The 18,720-nt window shown below is 43.5% G+C and overlaps 1 protein-coding gene across 4 annotated transcripts in view; it reads right to left on the bottom strand.

Moving 5' to 3' along the window:
• LAMA1 (laminin subunit alpha 1) overlaps nt 1-18,720 on the bottom strand; it is a 147,750-nt gene that overhangs the window by 26,346 nt on the left and 102,684 nt on the right. For 3 of the 4 annotated variants that reach the window (XM_070629465.1, XM_070629468.1, XM_070629467.1), the window contains 13 exons: nt 17,531-17,693; nt 13,032-13,242; nt 12,731-12,847; nt 12,444-12,607; nt 10,356-10,491; nt 9,711-9,804; nt 7,769-7,888; nt 5,827-6,009; nt 5,354-5,508; nt 3,826-3,969; nt 2,707-2,840; nt 1,713-1,863; nt 830-954 (listed from right to left, as the gene is read on the bottom strand). In XM_070629465.1, coding sequence (XP_070485566.1) covers nt 830-954; nt 1,713-1,863; nt 2,707-2,840; nt 3,826-3,969; nt 5,354-5,508; nt 5,827-6,009; nt 7,769-7,888; nt 9,711-9,804; nt 10,356-10,491; nt 12,444-12,607; nt 12,731-12,847; nt 13,032-13,242; nt 17,531-17,693 — 1,897 coding nt within the window. The remainder of the gene's footprint in view (nt 1-829; nt 955-1,712; nt 1,864-2,706; nt 2,841-3,825; nt 3,970-5,353; nt 5,509-5,826; nt 6,010-7,768; nt 7,889-9,710; nt 9,805-10,355; nt 10,492-12,443; nt 12,608-12,730; nt 12,848-13,031; nt 13,243-17,530; nt 17,694-18,720) is intronic. The other variant, XM_070629466.1, reaches the window with a different exon arrangement.

Here is an 18,720-nt window from a genome sequence, read left to right on the forward strand (position 1 = left end):
TTCTGGTCATAACTTTTTAAGCAAGCTAAAGAAGAGGAAAGTAGCAAATAAAAGGCTTAAACTACAAAACGCCAAGCTGTGAGCCGTATGAGAAAGCAGACCCGACAAGGACAAAATGAACGCTCGCCCATGAGTTTCTAAATGTAATGTGAGTTGCTTCTCACTGATCTTGCCGCGACTCACTGTTAATTACAGATCCCTGTGTGGCCAGCGCAGCCCTTAGACGGGAGAGGTCATCTCAGATGTTACATTTCTCTAATGGCAAAGGGAATCTATTGTCTTGATTGCTAAAGTGCTGGAAGATAGGTCTTGTATACTTAAGGGGTTGCGGTTATTTCATTAGGAAATAACAGAGGGGGTGCTGAGCTTTGCGAGAGAATGTTATCAAATGTCTTCCATTCTATCAATATATGCAGAACGATGTTCGGTAGTTATTCTCTGTTTCCAAATGAATTTCATTTTGAGAATCATAAAACTTAGGAATAGGAAAGTCGTTATCTATAAAAATTGACAGCACAAACAAAAATTCTTATCCTTGGAGGTATTTTCAAGATAAAAATGTACAGTGATTTCCCCAAGACGTAAGTGCAGCTCTCTGAGACAGAAGGTTGTCTGCTTCTCTGTTTTATGATCCAAGATCAAAGTATACAACACAAGACCCAACAAAAAGAGTCCTTCTTTTTAAGGGTCAAAGTTGATCCCATGCTTCTATCAGCAAACGATCTACATCACATCTTTGCAATAAGACGATGGACCCCACAAACTCTCTCATTCGCATGTAAATTCTCTAAGTGGTTCTCAGATGGTACTAGAGTAACATACTCATTACCTTCCGAAGCAGCCATGGCACGTCCCTTCCCTTTCAATATAGTTCCACAGGCCGACTGACTGTCCATTCAAGAAGGCCTCTCCCATGCAGCCTTTAAAATGAGTAACCTTCACAGCAGGAGACTTCTGATGGAAACAAGCGGACAAACAACCCACAGAGAGCAGGCAAAGAGGAATAAATTCTGTAAGTGCATGGAACTCGAATCAAACAGGCCCTATTTTGAGAAATCAACATCCAAGAAAATGGCCAGATTGTAATCACTGGATTTCCTTCCAATTATGAAGTGAAATTCTAGAATGAGTGACAACTGGACAGGATCTTAAAGATCATCTCAGTTCCAAGGGCTGCTGGAGATGAGGAAACAGACCCAGAGCATGTGGTCAGTACTGGGGGCCTGGCTGGGACCAGGACCCTTACCCTCACGTCAGAGCCCTGAACCAAGTCCAGGTCAGAGGACAACTGACATAAAAAAATAAACACGACGGGCTCATTCACTACACACCAATTAGCGTTAGTCTATCATCAGAGCTAGAATAGAGACAAAGGAACTTGACATAAATTAATGTGGCATATTGAATGTCCTGTTTCATCACTGGAAAAGAAACCCAAATAGCAGAAAGAACCATCAGCTTCTTTTCCATCTATGTTATTTATTAGGCACTATGCTGTGCCCTAAAAAGCCAACCCAACTCTGCAGGGGAACCACCACTAGGCAAAATAATGGAAGCGGAAACATCTTCATCTGCCTAGGACGTACTCAACAATTTAATCATACTGAGTTTTTATTGAAATATATTTGACATATAAATTGTTAAATTTACATATTAAATGTGTATGTAAGTAAAATCAGCCCAAGTCCGGCTCAGGGGAACATCCGTAATACCTTGATGTGTCCTCCCAGCCCTCCAACAAACATGAGGGTTGAATTGTTTATCTCCAGGACATTAGCCGTCCCAGGAGATTTCCTTGTTCTTGCTGGCAGCTTTTGAGTTGTGCTCATTTCTCTTACACTCAACGAACCAACGTTTCCAAACCTAAGAGTCACAGAGAATGACAGAAAGCACACTGTCATAGTTGCACGTCAGTCCAAATACGCACGCGTCCGCTTCACACACAGCCTCTCTCTGCGTGCCCCCACGGCCGGGAGACGGCCCAGCTGCTCTCCCTGCTTCCAGTCTCGCTCACCCCACCCCCGGTTTACGCTCCAAAACGGTGTAGAGCAGTTCTTCTAAAACATAAATGTCATCATGTAAAACAGTTACGGACAATGAGTTAAACTATCATATTAAACTACTGCATTTAATATTTCCCTATTTTTAGAGATAAAGCAAAAGACAAAATTTGCCAACAACACGCCATCAACAACAAACCATAAAATGACGGAAAGTAAAAGGAAAGATATACCTAAAGCCGCTTAAGAGTAGTAACCTCTGGAGAGGGGCTTTAAAAGGAGTAATTCTGCTTTGTGTCTGAATTTTAGGAAAACACGTTCCCTCCTTGTATTCTTGTCTTCTGTCCTCTTCCACTTGCCTACCACTGCCAGCCACACGCAATTTCTACCATGCTGTGTTTACCCCCATTTTCTGAGGAGAAAACATTTTACTGGGTTGGCAGCCTCAGACTTAGACCTAACATTCCAAAGGTAACATAAACTTTTAACTTGTTTCCTCTTTTATTATTGGTTTTGGTAACAAAGTTTATTTCTTCTGTAATTTAAAAAACCCCTTATTTCTAGCGTTAATCTAAACCGAGTAATCTTTCACTGTAATCTGACTCCCCGGAAGTTCCTAAGACTATTATATGATGTTACGAACACGTAATTACTTATGAGATGCAGTTTAAAAAGAGAGATGAGTGGAGAGAACTTCTTCTACTACCTGGTTACAGAAATGCTATGCCATTTGTCGTCATCAATTGGGAAATCTGGAAATTCCAAGCGTGCTGACCCGGAGCCCATATCCCAGAGGAAGGCCACTTTCCCTCGCCGCATCTCCACTGCCAGGAAATCAGACTGGGGAGCAGAGCCCTGAGTCAGGATGAGTTCCCATGCCGGACTGCCTGAAGACTACTAAAACACTGTAAAGGAGGTGTTCCTACAGCATTTTCTCTATTCTTAAATACACAAAAGCCAAAAACACAACACTCTCTTTTTTGTTCTTTAAATGCTCCCCTCCCTGGAGCTGGAGTGTAATGCAAAGTCCTGGGGGTGGTGCCCGCTGTGGGCCATTAGGCCTCACCGCCTTGCCCAGCATGACCCTCCACCATGCCTCCTATAAAGGTCCTCAGGAGAACTCCCTGGGGGTCGCCAGCAGTCTACAGGGAGCATGAGAGAAGGCGTTGGATTTGTTTGTTTGCCCAGTGTGAGAAGGCACTAAATGAATGTAACACATGCAGGACGACAGGAGCCATGAAGTCCCACATCAGGGCTGCATGCGTTCTGCACCTCGGCTCCTACGATGACTGGTCAGATAATATCTGTGCTTGTTGATCTTTTCCGCCCTAACACAGCCAAAAGCCCTGACCCATTTCCACTGGCACAGCCAAAGGCATCAACAGTCTTCCAAGGGAAACTTGCCCTCTGGGACCCGTCGGAACCTTGTGTGGAAGAGCCTAGGAAGCTTGTCACCCTGATATGCCCCTTAGGGTGCCTGCCTCCTCCCAGTGACAACCACCGACATGGACTTTACAGACCCAAAGCTAAACTCAGTGGCTTCAGAGGTCACACAAGGGATTACAGGAAATTCATCGAAGCTACGGCCTGCCTTAGGATGGCGGAGCAAGGCACCTTTCCTCTCTAGTGTCACTTTCCTTCTCACAGGTATTCAGCTTTTTAGTTTATTTTCAATCTAATGCTAGTAGTTTAGCAAAAGGTTAGGTTCCTTAGGAGAATTAGTGATTTCACCAAGGCTTTATTTCTTTGCATCAAAAGAGTGTCACTTCAGAAAATATACATGTCCATAAGAGACCCACTGTCGCTTTCTGCGGCCTGTACTCACGCTGGTGCTGCTGCCCAGGTAGAAGAGAAGGTTATCTGGCTCGCTCGTCTTCACGTTCAGTGTCAAGGTGTTATAGTTCGTGGAAGAAATCTGAGGCTGGTAGGCCCGGATGCAGTCTCTGTCTGCAGACACAGCAACTTTAATCTGTAGAAGGAAAAGAGAAGTGTCCCGATCACATAGAGACACCCTGGGCGGACACCGTGGCAGGACTTCAGAAGTGCTTTTCCATGACGTGTTCTCACTGCTGGGAGCTTTTCTCTCTCAACAACATGTAATGCTCTGTGTTTCATAAAGTCAGAAATCGGATGGTGATGAAAATTATTTTATGTGGAAAAGTCTGTCCTGGCGTTTGAAAAGAGTATTTTACATAGGAAACTGTCTCTCTTACGTGATTTAATGCCTTAAAGCCAAGGGGCTTACCCAAATCACCCCAGAAGCTCTGCACCTCACACAGGATATGTGATGATCATTTGTTGAATAAACGAAGGGGTAATCTATTTATTCATTCAGCAAATATTTATAAGGTAATTATTGCACTTACTACATATTTCTTTGATAAGTAATTATTTGCATATGTATCTTATATTACCCTTCAAGATTCTAAGTTTGTATTAACCAGAGTATTTGGAATCATCTGCTGGGTTTACACTTATTTGATGACTGTAACTACAAGAGATGGAGACCGGAGCTCATGTAAACCCACAGCCCTTTTCCAGGAGTGAGGTCACTCGGTGGCGGGGAGGGGATCAAAGAGTCACAACTCCTTTTTCCTGGCTAGAAGAGTTCAGGTGGATAAACATTAGACCAGAGGTCACGTTTATCCTCGATAGGTCTCCAGGAGCATGACAATTGCATATTCTCTCACGAGTCTTATTTCCTGAAACCCTTCTCCTTTAGGGCACAGCCAAGGCCATGTGCCACGGACAGCCATAAAGCATCTCCTCAAGTGTGGGCTTGTCCAGGTGTGAACTGTTCTATGTGTCTCCTGACCAGGGTTTGTGCAGCATCTGTGCGTATACACACTGCTTTGACAGAGTCCTAGAGGATGAGGCCTACACTGCGGAATGACCATTCTGAAGGACACTTGCATTACTGAAACAAGCTGTAACGTGATGGAACAGCCCCAAATGCAACCAGTGAAACTTAGAGTGATGTCAACACTTAGACTTAATGTGTTCCATACCACTTAGCTAATAGTTACGGATCTATAAATCTAGGCTACAATTATAAATCTCCATAAAGACTTTGCCAACACTTTGAAACATGGTGAATAAAGGCAGAAATCAAAGAAAATGAGAATAATTAAATATACTTAAGTAAATATACTTAAGTTAAGAAAAGACTTTAAATATACTTAAGGCAAGGCTGTGAGGAATCGGAGATTACTGAGAGCTGAGTCAGTGGAAGTCTGGGGCACCCAGTGTGCCGGGAAGCCACTTGTCTAAGAGTCCTCTGGGATTTGGAGGGGCTGAGAGCCTCAGCCGGGGGATCTGGGTCCTCCTGGGAGCCCCAAGGGCCACACACTCACTGAAGCTGCTTGTTTCCGGGCCTGGCTGATCAGCAGTTTAATTTCTGATAGGTTTCTGCTCAGGTTCTCTTCTAATGTCTTCAAAGGCTTCAAACGGTCAAATAAAAGGTTGGCTTGCGTTTCCACATCTTTAACTTTTCTTCCAGCTAACAGAGCTAATACAAGGCGGCAAGAAAGTTGGCAGGGGTTGGGGTGGGGGAGGACACGAGAAATTAATTGTTCATTACTAATGCGCTGCATAAAACAGAATATCCTAGTAATCACATCTCTGACATTTGGGTAAATATAGGAGAAACGCACCAACGACATGCATTTACCCAAGGCCCCCCTCTTTCTTTATAAGTGCAAATCCAGATGTTAGCACATTTTCACTTTTTAGGAATGCTGTTTGTGAACAAGGCACCACTGTGCACTAGGCAAGCGTAAGACCGCCGGGTGCAGACCTTGCTAATGGGGAGGGAGACGTGACGTACTGGTCATTGAGGAGTCACGCAGAAGTCGGTTTGTTTCTTGTAACGTGGCGTTCACTCTGGACAGGTCAGTCGATGTATTCGACAGCTTCTGGCTCCAGCCCCCAACGCTCTCCAGAGTGCTCGCAGCCCTCTGGTTTGCAGAGGCGGCCAGCTCTTTGATTTTGGCTCCTTTGTCTTTGACACCTGAAATAAATTTATATGCAAGCGTGCGCTCCGGTGAAACCACATAAAACCACAACAAATGTAATTTTACACAGAAAAATGTTACAGCATTTCTTACTGCATGTTGAACACAAAATGGGGCTTCTTTTTAATGGCAGTATTAAGGCTGCGTATCGTACCCTCTACCGCTTCCTTTCAGGGACCAGGGAAATAATTTTGGTAACAATCCCCTGTATCAAAATACGATTTCAGCTCAGTGAGTTCACGAAGCAACCGTTATCACCCAGTGCTCAGTGTCTTATGTGTTAATAAGCCAAACTTCCTTATTCGGTCCCTTTTCTATCACTCTCTTCTCAATCAACTTCATTAAACACCTTCTTCAAATCACTCCATGTCTGGATAAGAAGGTTTGGGAATTTAAACCTGTAGGTGAGTCGGAAGTGTCCTAGGTTAGGGGAAGTGGTATTTGCCCACAACATCAACCAGCTGCTAGAAGTAACAGCAGAATAAAGACTAAATGGTCACTAAAGATAAATTGGAATTCAGTTATTCCAGAAAATCTGGGTGATGATTTTTTTAAAAGGCACTTGTATTCATTTTAAAGTGTTTAATCACAAATGGGCAAAATTAACGCTAGAAGAAGCTAGATAAAGGGTATACAGGTGTTCTTTTTACTCTTCTTGCAACTTTTCTGCAAGTTTGAAATTACTTCCAAATAAAAAGTTATTTTTGAGTATCTGACCAACATATACCATACATCCTTAAAAAAAGAAGAGGCGCCAGCCTCTTGGTGCAGCAGTTAAGTGTGCATTTTCTGCTTCGGTGGCCTGGGGTTCGCGGGTTCAGATCCCAGGTGCGGACATGGCACCACTTGGCAAGCTGTCCTGTGGTAGGCATCCCACATATAAAGTAGAGGAAGATGGGCAGGGATGTTAGCTCAGGGCCAGGCTTCCTCAGCACAAAAAAAGGAGGATTGGCAGCAGATGTTAGCTCAGGGCTAATCTTCCTCAAAAAAAAAAAAAAAAAAAAGAAAGGAAAAAGAAACTTCCAGATCAGAAAATGCTCCATTGATTCAAGGTACAACGTCAGTCGAAAGTGCCCGGAGCCCATCGCACCATGGTAGTTTCACACTTACAAAGTGAACCAGCAGACAGGACTCTGGAGATGTTTAGGCATCTTGTAAACTTAAAAAAATTTCTTATTAAGAAAACAAAAGAAGGTAGAAGGAATGTAAATAACACACCATAGCATGATTCATCTGTATTACACTTTTTAAAAGTTATCCTATTTAACACTGTAATGAGTACTGCATTTCCAAACCATCAATGTTAAGGTGGTCTGTTTTGGAAGGCTTTATTGACTCATGAAGATTACCAAGCAAGAGATCTTTAATTGCCCACATTTATAATGAATCTAGTATTTTCCCTTAAAGCAGGAACTTTCCAGCTTCTCTACTTGCTGACTTTGAATGACCCTTCTTTCATCTAAGGGACATGTCAAGCCCATTTTAAAAGTAAGAAATTAATACGGCAGCATAAAGTCTCTAAGGCTTTTGTTTTTTAAGAGCATAATTCCTGTATTTCAATTTAGGTGCTCTGAAGTTATTAAAAAAAATAGGAACCCTCACTTTCATATTCCCCCCCAGGTAAAAACGGTCAGCCTTGCTCTCATTTCATGGGAGGGCTCTTAATCAGACTGAGGCAGGACTTCCTCTTGCTCACATGGAGAGGTTTTGTGATGAGAAGACATGAGTTAAATCAGGCATCCCCTTTCCACTTACCTTCAGGAATTGCTCTAAGGATCAAGAGTGATCTCTCCGTCTGCCCAGTAATTTCAGCAGCATTCTCTTGAAATCTGTTTGCTGTATTTTTCACTTTACTCAGTTCCAATGTGATACCTACTTAAGGGGGAAAAAAGTGTTCCCTTTTAGGGTAGCCTACTAAAAAGCTGCATAGATAACAGTTTTCTTTACCATTCCTGACCTATCTGTAGAACAGACAGCTTTCTATAGAGACTCCCAATATTGAAAGTTTTTTCAGCAAGACTTAGCATCACCGATTACGGAAATTGTGTGTTTAGCTTGCTTGATCATTTTTCTACTTTGCTGGTTGCCCTTCTCACTAATATTTCTTCTTAAATTGCATGCCCAATTTAATTTCAGCTCAAGGGTAGGTAAAGAAGTGTGTTTAAGTCACTCAGTCTTAATCAGACTCACTAACTTCTTTTCCACACTTAAATCTTGGCCACTTTTCTCCTTTGGGTTGTAAAACCGCGTGGGCTCTTGCTAGGGAATCTTCCGCTCTTTCTTGTCCTGCCTCCCTGGCCAGGGCCCCTCCCCTCTCTGCTCCCTTCTTACCACCCAGTAGGCACTCAACCCAACCTCCTCCAAGTTTGATCAAAGCTGTTGGATCGAAGCTTTTATTTTTAAAATTTTTGTTCATAGGGCCGGCCCGGTGGCCGAGTGGTTAAGTTCGCTTGCTCTGCTTCAGCGGCCCAGGGTTTTACTAGTTCGAATCCTGGGTGCGGGCATGGCATCACTCATCAAGCCATTCTGCGGCAGCATCCCACAGGCCACAACTAGAAGGACCCACAACTAAAAATACACAACCATGTACCGGGGGGCTTTGGAGAGAAAAATGAAAAATAAAATCTTAAAAAAAAATTTTGTTCATAATACACAATCACATTTGGGGTCTGAACACATGGTTAAAAAATAAATTATTGATAAAATCCTGATGAACACGATGGTTCTGCCTAAAATTCTAATTGCCAGAAAATTCACTATTTTGTGGTCTACGAAGTATCTTTAGTTCTGTAAACTAAAACCACAGCCATCAATATTGATGCTAGAGTTTGCATTCAATGCTTTACGCCTAACAGCATTATGGCTTTCTACACTGTGAGATGACAACATAGAGTCTAAACTGTTGACTCAGAGAGAAAGAACGATATGCACACAGCCTCGCCCTTGGCTCAGACAGCTGTGGGAGGGTCCAGCACCGGACATGGGCGTGGTCTGAAAGGGGACCGAGGTTTGTTTACGGCCAATATTCACTCCTATAGGAAAAGACTGGATAGTTTTGATATATTAAGGTGAAAAGCACACTATATGTTATATAACTTATATGTTTCTCTTACACAACAGAATCTTGCTGCCATTTTGTGTTATGCTTAGTGGGTAGGTCTCACATCTGCCAAATAATTGCCTACTGAAACTCTTAGGAAAAACTAAACTGCAGAGGTACTTTTTGAAAAATTGATAAATCAATTATGATATTCAGTAATTATTTAATGAGAACCTACCACAAATCTAACATTATAATAGCACTGTGAAAAAGGAAAAAGTATCAAGTATAATATAACTCTTAAGAAACTGTGAAACAATGAGAGATGAATCGAGGAGCACATGAAATCAAAGATATCCTGACAAAAACCAGGCAGAACAGAAAGCTCAGGAGCTGAAGCAGTGAGTGGAAGATGTGCTCATCCAGGAAGGCTTAAGGAGTCTGGGAGGTTAGAGGGGACACACACTAAAATCAGAGATATCACTAAGATACAATTTGAAATTATACGATGTTTACATCATGGGAAATTGGAATGTTTCCGTGACAAAGAAATGTTAGTTTCAAATTGCTCCAGGAGAGGAGAACATCCTGGCAGTATGCTCAGAGACATCTTCACAGTCACCCAGCTTAGCACCACAGGCCAAACTAGAAACCAACCTTGACGCTTTCTGCTCAGGCTGTGGCCTTCTTCTAGAAATTTGGAACTGCGCTGGAGAGCCGCCTTCCCATTAGAAGCAAGGGACTCGGAGAGCTGGAAAACAGAATACTTGAAAGCCGCGACGGGAGGGCAGGGGGGACGCTGTGCGAGAGGGGAGCCACTCTCTCAGAAGAGCCTCCAGGCTGGATCCAAACTAAGACGTCAACGAGGTAACAGGTAAGGACCACTCACACTGTCCTAATTTATATTGAGTACACGTCTTAATTTACAGCCAAGGAGAAAGAATACAAGCCCATTTTTAAATATATGAAGATGAAAACCAGGCCTTCAATGAAGATCTTCACCACAGGTACGAAAAGACGTCTCAAGTAGACACCAAATAGCATTATCATTTTTGTCATAAGAAACTGTGAGCTTTCCCCCATCTTTACATGGCTAGTCCCAGTCTTTATGAGAAGTATTTATGACCTTAAGAAATGAAGACTTAAATCACATGATGACAGAAGCCATAAATAGGTCCCAAAAAAGCATGTTGACGAGCATAAATTTAAGCCACTGAGTCTTTGCTCAAGCACCTTTATGAAACAATCTCTCAAGGCCTCGCAAAGCAAGGTGCGCACCGAGGCCCAGGGGGCATCTCTTACCAGGCCAGCCTCAGTCCCAGTCCTGAGAGCACCTTGTGCCAGCTTCTCTGATGCTTCGATCCGGCTCTGCACACTGGAATGGACGTGGGTGGCACTGGTCGCGTTCAGGGACACACGTCTAACATTTCCAAGGCCGCTATGAAACCAGCACATTCAGAGATGTTATGACAAACTAGATTGAACTTGCCCACTATTCTTAAAAGCCCCCAGCTCCTTTCCCCTTAGAAAAGTATCATCAACAGGGAATAACAACGTATGGGTTTCCTCCTGGCTCTAAAAGTACTCTTAAGAAGGAGTAGCCACATTGCCACCATGACACTAAGAACTGCTGTTTAGTTAATATCCAGAGAAGAGACTATTGCTGTTTCCCGTCTTTTAACCACCCGTCAGTTTCCACGAGCGGCCCTCCACATCCTCTGACCTCTCCCCAAGTTCCCTGCACACGTCTGGGCGCTGCTGCCTGTGTGCACTGGCTGTAATCTCTCCCAAAGTGTCCTTGTTAACTTTGAGGAAGCTTTCCTAAGCAAATCTAAGGATGCTGAATCTTATTCTCAAATGGTATACACCAATTTGGTGAAATTCACTAGAGGTTTGGGAGGAGGGTCAGATAATATTTCAATCATCTGAACCTCACTCTCACAAGTGGGCAAATCACATGAACTTGCCAACTGGTAATGGTGCAATTTCATCCCACTTGTTCCATCTTGAAAATGAAATCTGACAATTGATACATCTTCGCCTGCTGAGTAACTCACTTCATTGTCTTCCCAAGGTTATCGAGTTCCCTGATTCCCAAACCAGACATCAGCAGTTATTATTTGTTACTACTTGACTGGCAAAATTTGGTGATTTATAAATAATAAATAATAATGTCATTTAACTTTGTGTATCATACCAAATTATGTTTACAACTCATACTAAGTAATAAAGATTTTGTTCTAGCTGTGTACGTAGTCAAAATATTCTTTTTCTCTTTTGGGAAATGATGAAAGATGATGAAAAGAGAGAAGCTAACTGAGTATCTAATTCCATTTTCTATCACTGATCCCTATGGCACACATAGGCGGCAGTGCTCAATGCAGCATGTAATTCACACAACATTCTTTCTTATATTTTTAATTGCTTTTGCTGTGTGATTTAATCTTTTATGGCAGCATTCCTCAAATTGGAAAAGATATCATTTTTCCCCTTCCACAAAACATACTCAACACATAGAAACACACATATCCCCAGTGTGTCCAGACTTTCCCAGAGGTAATTTATAACAAATTTAAAATAAATAAATTTACCAATTAACTCACAATATTGTGTAAATCACTGGTAAGGCCAAAAACACTGGCTCGCTCATTTGCTGCACATTAGATTGCCAGGGGATCTTTAAAAAAATTACAATGCCAGGCCATATCCCAGACCAGTTAAGTCACAATCTTTGGGTGGGGAGGACAAGGGGACAAAGGCATCAGCATTTCTGAAGTTCCCCAGGTTATTCCAATGTGCAGACAAGTTTGGAGACCACTGGCCTAAAGTTGGATTTCTCATTTAAAGGCACTTTTAATGAGCTGAGGACATATTTAACAAATATCCAAAAATATAACTTAAAATAATTATAATACAAGGGTAGATCCCCAGGCAGGAGAAAATAATCAGGGTGGTATTTTCAGGAGTTGGGAAAAGGACTCCCAACATTTCTGTAGGCCCCGTATGGGCAACCACTACCTCCATCCATGCATAAAGCCAGCCAAACCATAAGCTCCAAAAAGGTAAGATATATAAAGAAATGAATATCCTGGTTCTGTCCACATGCAACCCAGCAAAGCCCCAAGAACTCAGTAGATACTTGACAGGACCCCCATGGCTTGATATTGCAGCATAACATTTGTTTTAATTCCTATCCAGTTCAGTTTGCATTTTTCCATCATACATTTATGCTGATGGTCAACTGTGTTATCAGACTGGGGAGGAAATCCTCCTTGCCATGTAAATAAAACAGGAGTCTTCATTTTTGACAAAAGAAGAAGAGTGACTCAACACTATGATCAAAATAACCATCCTTATTCTCTCTGGAATTCCTGCAAGGTGTGGTCTCACCTGTCCAGAGCACCTGCTAGTCTCTGGAGCTCAGCTGCATGGTCCTCAGCTCTGTAGACAAGGTCAAGGGCTCTTCTTTTGGACATCTGCATGACCAGATCATCTACATGGCGCCTGATTTTGGCAGTCCACAAAAGTAGCTCATCCCGGTGACGCTCTAACTGCTGCAAAGAGAAATTAATATCGTGAACATACGTGCATCTGTTTAGCAATGGATATGATGCACGTGTAAAGTGTGTGCAGCGCCTTTGGAAACTGTGCTGTGGCTGCGCTGAGCCGTGGCTTACCGCTACAGCCTTTTGTGCAGCGTTTGCACCTGCAGTGGCAGCATCTAGGGATCCTCTTCCTTCGGCAATTAGTATTTTGGTCAAGTTCTGTTCTTCTTGAACAAGCAGCTTCTTATCCTGTAGCAAGAATGACCTTTAAGGATGCTTCATAAAAGCAAGTCGGTTTCCGAAGACTGGTGCCTGACACTACGTGCTGAAGTCAGTACTTGGGGCTCATTTCTCAGGAAGCTCAAAATGGTCTTATTCACCTCAGAGAATCTGGTTCCCCGCTCTGCCTGAGGAGAGAGCTATTAGGACTCACACTGACTTCTCGCAGGTTGGCCTTGACAATGCGCAGCAGGTGGCTGCCTTCCCGCGTCTTGGCCTCCGCTTCCCTCACGAGGCCTGCGGCCGCCTGCACCTCACTGTCGTGTTTGGAAAGGAGGCCGCTTGCTGCCTCTCTTAATACCTTCAGTTCTTCTTGTGGCTTCTGATAATTTCTCTGAATCTGTGACAATAAATCTTCAGCAGCCCTGATAAATACAGATGGTTCACACGTAAGTAAACCAACAACAAAGCTCACATCAGAAATGATGGTGGAAGAAACCTTTACATCTCCATCCGAGTTTCTCCTTGAGATCCTAAGTGCTACATTATAACCTCTTCAAAGGGGAAACAGTTTTTCTTCGACAGCAGTAGGTATGGCAGATTTACGCTTTATCCTTAACAAACTATCTTTATTCACAAACTTTCTAACGTATTTTAGTAATGGAATTAGAAGAAATCACCTCAGTGAATCTGGATTCAGGAAGTTGGGCCCACAGTCTGTGAGCGATGGCAACTGCAATCTCCCATAAGAACATGGAGAGAAACTGAAAGGAGGGGGCCGTGCAGGGAGTTGCCATGAAGTTACCGATGTGCTCACGTGACATAAAGACTCTTCTGCAGCTAGTTAAGAAACAGACTTTATCAAAACCTTCAAATCCAAATTGCCAGAAAGATATAATTTGCACCACTGATAAAAAGCAACTTTAGAAAGCCAAAGGATATTTTTTCCTATTCTTTTATAAATATGCTATCAAATTGCTTATTTAAATCAATTTGAACTTAAAGTTGCGTAGAATAATAAGATTTTCACACTACAAATCTTTGCACTGGTTGAATATATCCCATTAAACTTCTTGCTTTAATTTGTCAGGAGAACTTTGAAAAATTTCATCGAAAATGGCTTGTAAAGTACCCTCAGCTTTCACGGATATCAGATTGCTGCTCTAAGACACAACAGAAAACATTTTCCAAAGACAAATATTTGAGCTCTGACCCATTAGAACATCATCAGGGACTTTCTGAACATTCTTATGATCTTTAATGATAGTAAGATGTTGCACCATGACACAGGCAGCAAGAACTACAACACAGTACATGGAAACAGACAAGTGAGTTCAAGAGATCTCTAATGTCTGACAACGAATCCATCACTTCTTATCATTAAACAAGGTATCTAAGAAATTTTAAAATAGAGGTTAAATTTTAATCTATGTAATGACTTTACCATCCAAATGGTGATCAGATGCAATGACATAGTCATCAATGACTTGAAGAAGATTAAATGAAAAAAAAACCCCTCAGCACTGTTCTTTCGCTTCTTCCTGCAAAATTTATCCATTAATACAGGAAACCAGTGTTTCTCACACTAGCATCCCACAAACAGGTCAGCAAGTTCCCTGAGAAAAGCCTGTGGTGAAGCAGGTTGAGCTGCCTTCCCGAGGCTCCTCTTGGAGGTTCAAGATGCACGTCAGCGCACTGAAAGCTCTGAAAAGACTTACAGTTAGGAACTTGTCTCTCCCTAGTAGACTGTGTTTCCCAAGCTTATCTGGTCATAGGACACATTTCCTTAACGAAATCTCTTTTGATCGCTCTGGGGATGCAGCGTGGAAGACAGCTGGAAACAGCTACAAATGATCATTTATAGTGTGCACTACAGGGTAACACAGCAGACCGGAGCTGGCCATCCTTAGAAAGGCCTGCTGCAAGGCTGGCCCTTGGCTGCCGTCTGCAAGCGTTCCTGCTGTTTCCTAACTGATAAGAGTGGCTCACTGCCTCCGCTGTTGGTGCAGTGTGGTTTATGCTGAACACCTGCCTTCCTTGTGGGAGTCTGGAATTCAGGCACGTGCTAGGCAGAGTGTGACTACTGGACCAGCCCCCAGGAAAAACCTTGGATGCTGAACCTCCAATGGGCTTCCCTGGGCAGAAACATCGCACAGGTGCCGCTGCATGTTTGTGCATGTTTGCTGCTGTGGGAAGAGCGCTCTGTGACCCGTCCTGGGAAGGAGAGAGGAGGGAATCCTGTGCGCACGCCCCCAGGTTCCACTGTGACTTCTTCCCTGACCAGCTGTGCATCCTTAATGCGTCGCCCTAAGAAATCTTGGCTGTGAGTACAACTATATGCTGAGTCCTGAGGGTCCTAGTGAAACTCTGAATATGGAGGTGGTCTTGGGGACCCTGACACATGCATGCTAAGCAAGCATGATAAGCGTGCTAAATATTCCCACCAACAGGATTGCCACACTTCAGCATAAATTACCAGTTTTCTAAGAAGTATGATTAAAGGGCTGATAAATAATTTCTAAAATAGTCCATGGAATTTGAAATGGCATAAGTATAGGGATTACCTACGGAAAATAAAGAAGTGGAGACCAGAGAACATATTCTAAACTTTAATTTTTTTAAATAAATGGTCTCTTTGGTAATAATTTAACTTACAAATTAAAGAGAGAGATCGGCAACCTTATTAATAACCTATTCCAAATAGCAACGGAAGAAGTGCAAGAACAGAGAAAAGGTGACAGGAGGGCCTAGACGGGGAGGGCTGGGGCACTGAGGAGGACAGGGAGAGGGCCTTCTCCCCTTCTCTCCAATGCTATTCAGAAAATGAACTCTTCCCAATTGGACTGTGAGCTCCTAGACGGCAAAAAGCTCTGTTGTCCTCCGTCGTGTCCCCAACTCCTAGCACAATGCCCGCCACTGGGGGCTTAATCCATTTTGTTGAATGAAGGCATGAACTGACAGTGTAAGAGTAATGTGGGAGAGGACAGCCTCACAAAATCACCCCCGAGGATCTCCAGGGACTCTCCATCTTTGATAAGCTCCCCTCTGATGGGCAGCCAAGGGAGGGACAGTTAGATGGGAAACCACGTGTGGGGGCAGGAAGCACCGGGAGGAGCCGGAGAGCCCAGGATGAGCTGGAGACGGGCGGGGGAGTGTGTGAGCGAAAGGCAGCTGGAATCAGACAGATGTTCCTATATTCTTGGAGAGGCAGTGGGGAGCTCTGGAAGGTTAGGGGGCAGAGCCGAGCCTGGGGTGGCTGCCTCCAGAATGGAAGTCTTGCGTGGAAGGGTGAGCTCCTTTCCCTCCAGCGTTCCCTGCTGCCACGCATTTCAGGCGAAGGCAGGATGCAGGTGATGAGCCAGGGTCAGAGAAGCATGACTTGAATCTAGCGTGGGTGTAGAGGCACGGTCCCTGACCTGACCGTCAAAATTCCACCCATCTGTCTCTTAGGGACTGGGTCTCAAATGGTCCTTCCTTCTGTTTTGGGTTGGAAAATAACACGGTTTAGAGAAACACAGATTTAGGTTTGGGGTCAGGTTTCCCATTATCCTGGAGGTTTAACATTGGGCAAATTACTTACAGTCTCTGGGCCTCAGTTTCCCCAGCTGGATTCTTCCCTGCCTGCCAAGGTGGCTGAGATGGTCAGAGGGCAGGTCCTTGGCACGGAGGAGCGCTCGGTAGACGGCAGCTCCCTCCCCCACCGCCTGGGCCCTCGCCCACTCTCATCTCCCTTCATGTAGTTCCTAGTTCCCTCGGGACCTTGTGGGCCCTAACGTTCTAGTTGTTAGATTACTAGTTCTCTCTCCAAATTCCACATGACAGTGAGTTCCTCCTTTTGTTTTTCACCCAACAAATCAACAACGTCAGAAATCAGATTCAGTGATGAAAAAAGATGTAAGCTCAACTCTTCAGTGTGTTGCCAGTGGAAATGGACATTGTTTTAGATAAATCTTTTAGAAAATAATTTAGAAAGGTAAGTCTACCCTGATAAGATAATGTGAAATATAGAAATACATTTTTGTCTAAGATGTCTGTTACAACACTACTTAAAATAGCAAAATATATTAAAAATAGTTTAAAGATCTCATTATAGAGGATAGAATTTTGATGGAGTATTGTATAACTATTTAAACCAGTACTTAAGACATTTATCACAGCCTGGCAGAAAAATAGCCTGTGCTATAATCAAGTAATAATTGTGCGAAAATACTAAGAACAAAGCATGAAAGGAATTCACAAGCTCCTAGTGACCATGTCTAATAATTCTTTATGATCTGTCATTTCACGTCGTAGGTTTTGATGAGGGTTTGCACAACTGAGCTAAGTTATTCTGGCAAAATGTCAATTCGTCTTGGCGTTAACCGCATAGGTAGTAGCCACTGACTATATTTTCTCCCATTAGAGTTTATTGCATTATATTTCATCTTCAATAAATACAGTATCATGAGGTTATTTCGTTCATGCTAGGTGAAAATGTTCCAGAGCCACAGAGAAAAACAAAACCTATGGCCTAAGAGCACAGAGACAGAGATACTGGCATTGATAACACTCTTCTCTATTTGGAGGGGCCAGCGCCCATCTCTTCACTGACTTGACAATAGAGCCCCAGTGAGAGCTTTCTTTCCCTCCCCTCCTCCCACGGGGCTCCTCCCTCCTCAGCATTCAAGTTCCTCCCTCTCATCCGTTGTGTCATGAATGGTATTTAGGACTTACTTGAGTTCAAGGGTGGCATTTTGGTGCAACTGCATAAAATGCCTTTTCTGTATGATTTCCAGCAAAGATGTAATGTTCTCTTGCATATTCTGAAGAGTAGAACTGGGTAGCTGGAAATCTTCATCTAAGGTCTGATTTAGAGTTGTTGCCTTTTCAATCATTTCTGTGGAGAAAATTCATCAATCATTTAATAAGTCTCTCAAAAGTGGACAGTACTAAGATGGAAAGAGTTAGAACCTTCTTCAGTGAAGCCTGCTCTGCTCCCCTAAACTGGGTTGAATGTCTAGGCCCAGCCAGGCCACCCCGTACACCCCAATGCACTCTGCACACCCCTGTCAGAACACTCACAGACTGGGCTGACTGGTTTGTTTAATGTTGGTCTTCCCCACACCCAGAAACACTGTAAGGGCAGGGGCCGTGGCCATCAGGTTTACTTCGGCATTTCCTGCACCTGGCACAAACATTTGCACCTAGAAACGCCCAATAAATATTTACTGTATGAATGAACCACCAATATTTGATACTATTTTATTAAACATATTATTTGTTCTAATAATTTCCTTACCTTTTGTCCTGGAAAGTCTATTTGTATTGGGTTCTGTACTTTTTATGCCCTTACACTACAATCCAAAAAGAAAAGCAAGAATATGTTTCTGGTAGCCAGAAAACTGAAAACAGCATTCTAAAAGCCTGATCAGACAGGACATCCCAACTGAATAGTGACTCCATCACTCTCATATCGTGGATCTACTTTGGGACCACAGGGAAGCCCCAAATCCCAGCAGCTCCCATTCTGGGGAAAGGCATGAAGGTGAGCAAAGCTACTCCATGGTGTTGGTGCTTCGGCATCCATTTTGTTTGGCCAAGCAGCCTGCAGGAATCTTAAACTGACACCAGCCCCTCATACAGGCAGTGCCCTAGAGAGCAGCCAGCAGCGGCATAAGCAAATGTAAGCTCCTGGTACGCTTTCCCAGCTGCCCTCGTGACCGGCAGTCTCCCCGCCTCCCAGCCCCACCCCCATGCGCCCCTTAGAGCAGACCCCGTAGGGCTTACCTGCTTCTTTGGTTTGGATTGACCAATTTGTCCTTAGCCTAGAATCCCAGAGCACTCCACCCTCCGACCCTAATAAAGCCCGTGCCCCAGGTCTGTCTCTCTCTGCCCACACCCTGCCTTGGCCTCTCGGGTGCCCA

This window comes from Equus przewalskii, chromosome 7 (genome assembly GCF_037783145.1).
Source record: "Equus przewalskii isolate Varuska chromosome 7, EquPr2, whole genome shotgun sequence".
Lineage (NCBI taxonomy): Eukaryota > Metazoa > Chordata > Mammalia > Perissodactyla > Equidae > Equus > Equus przewalskii.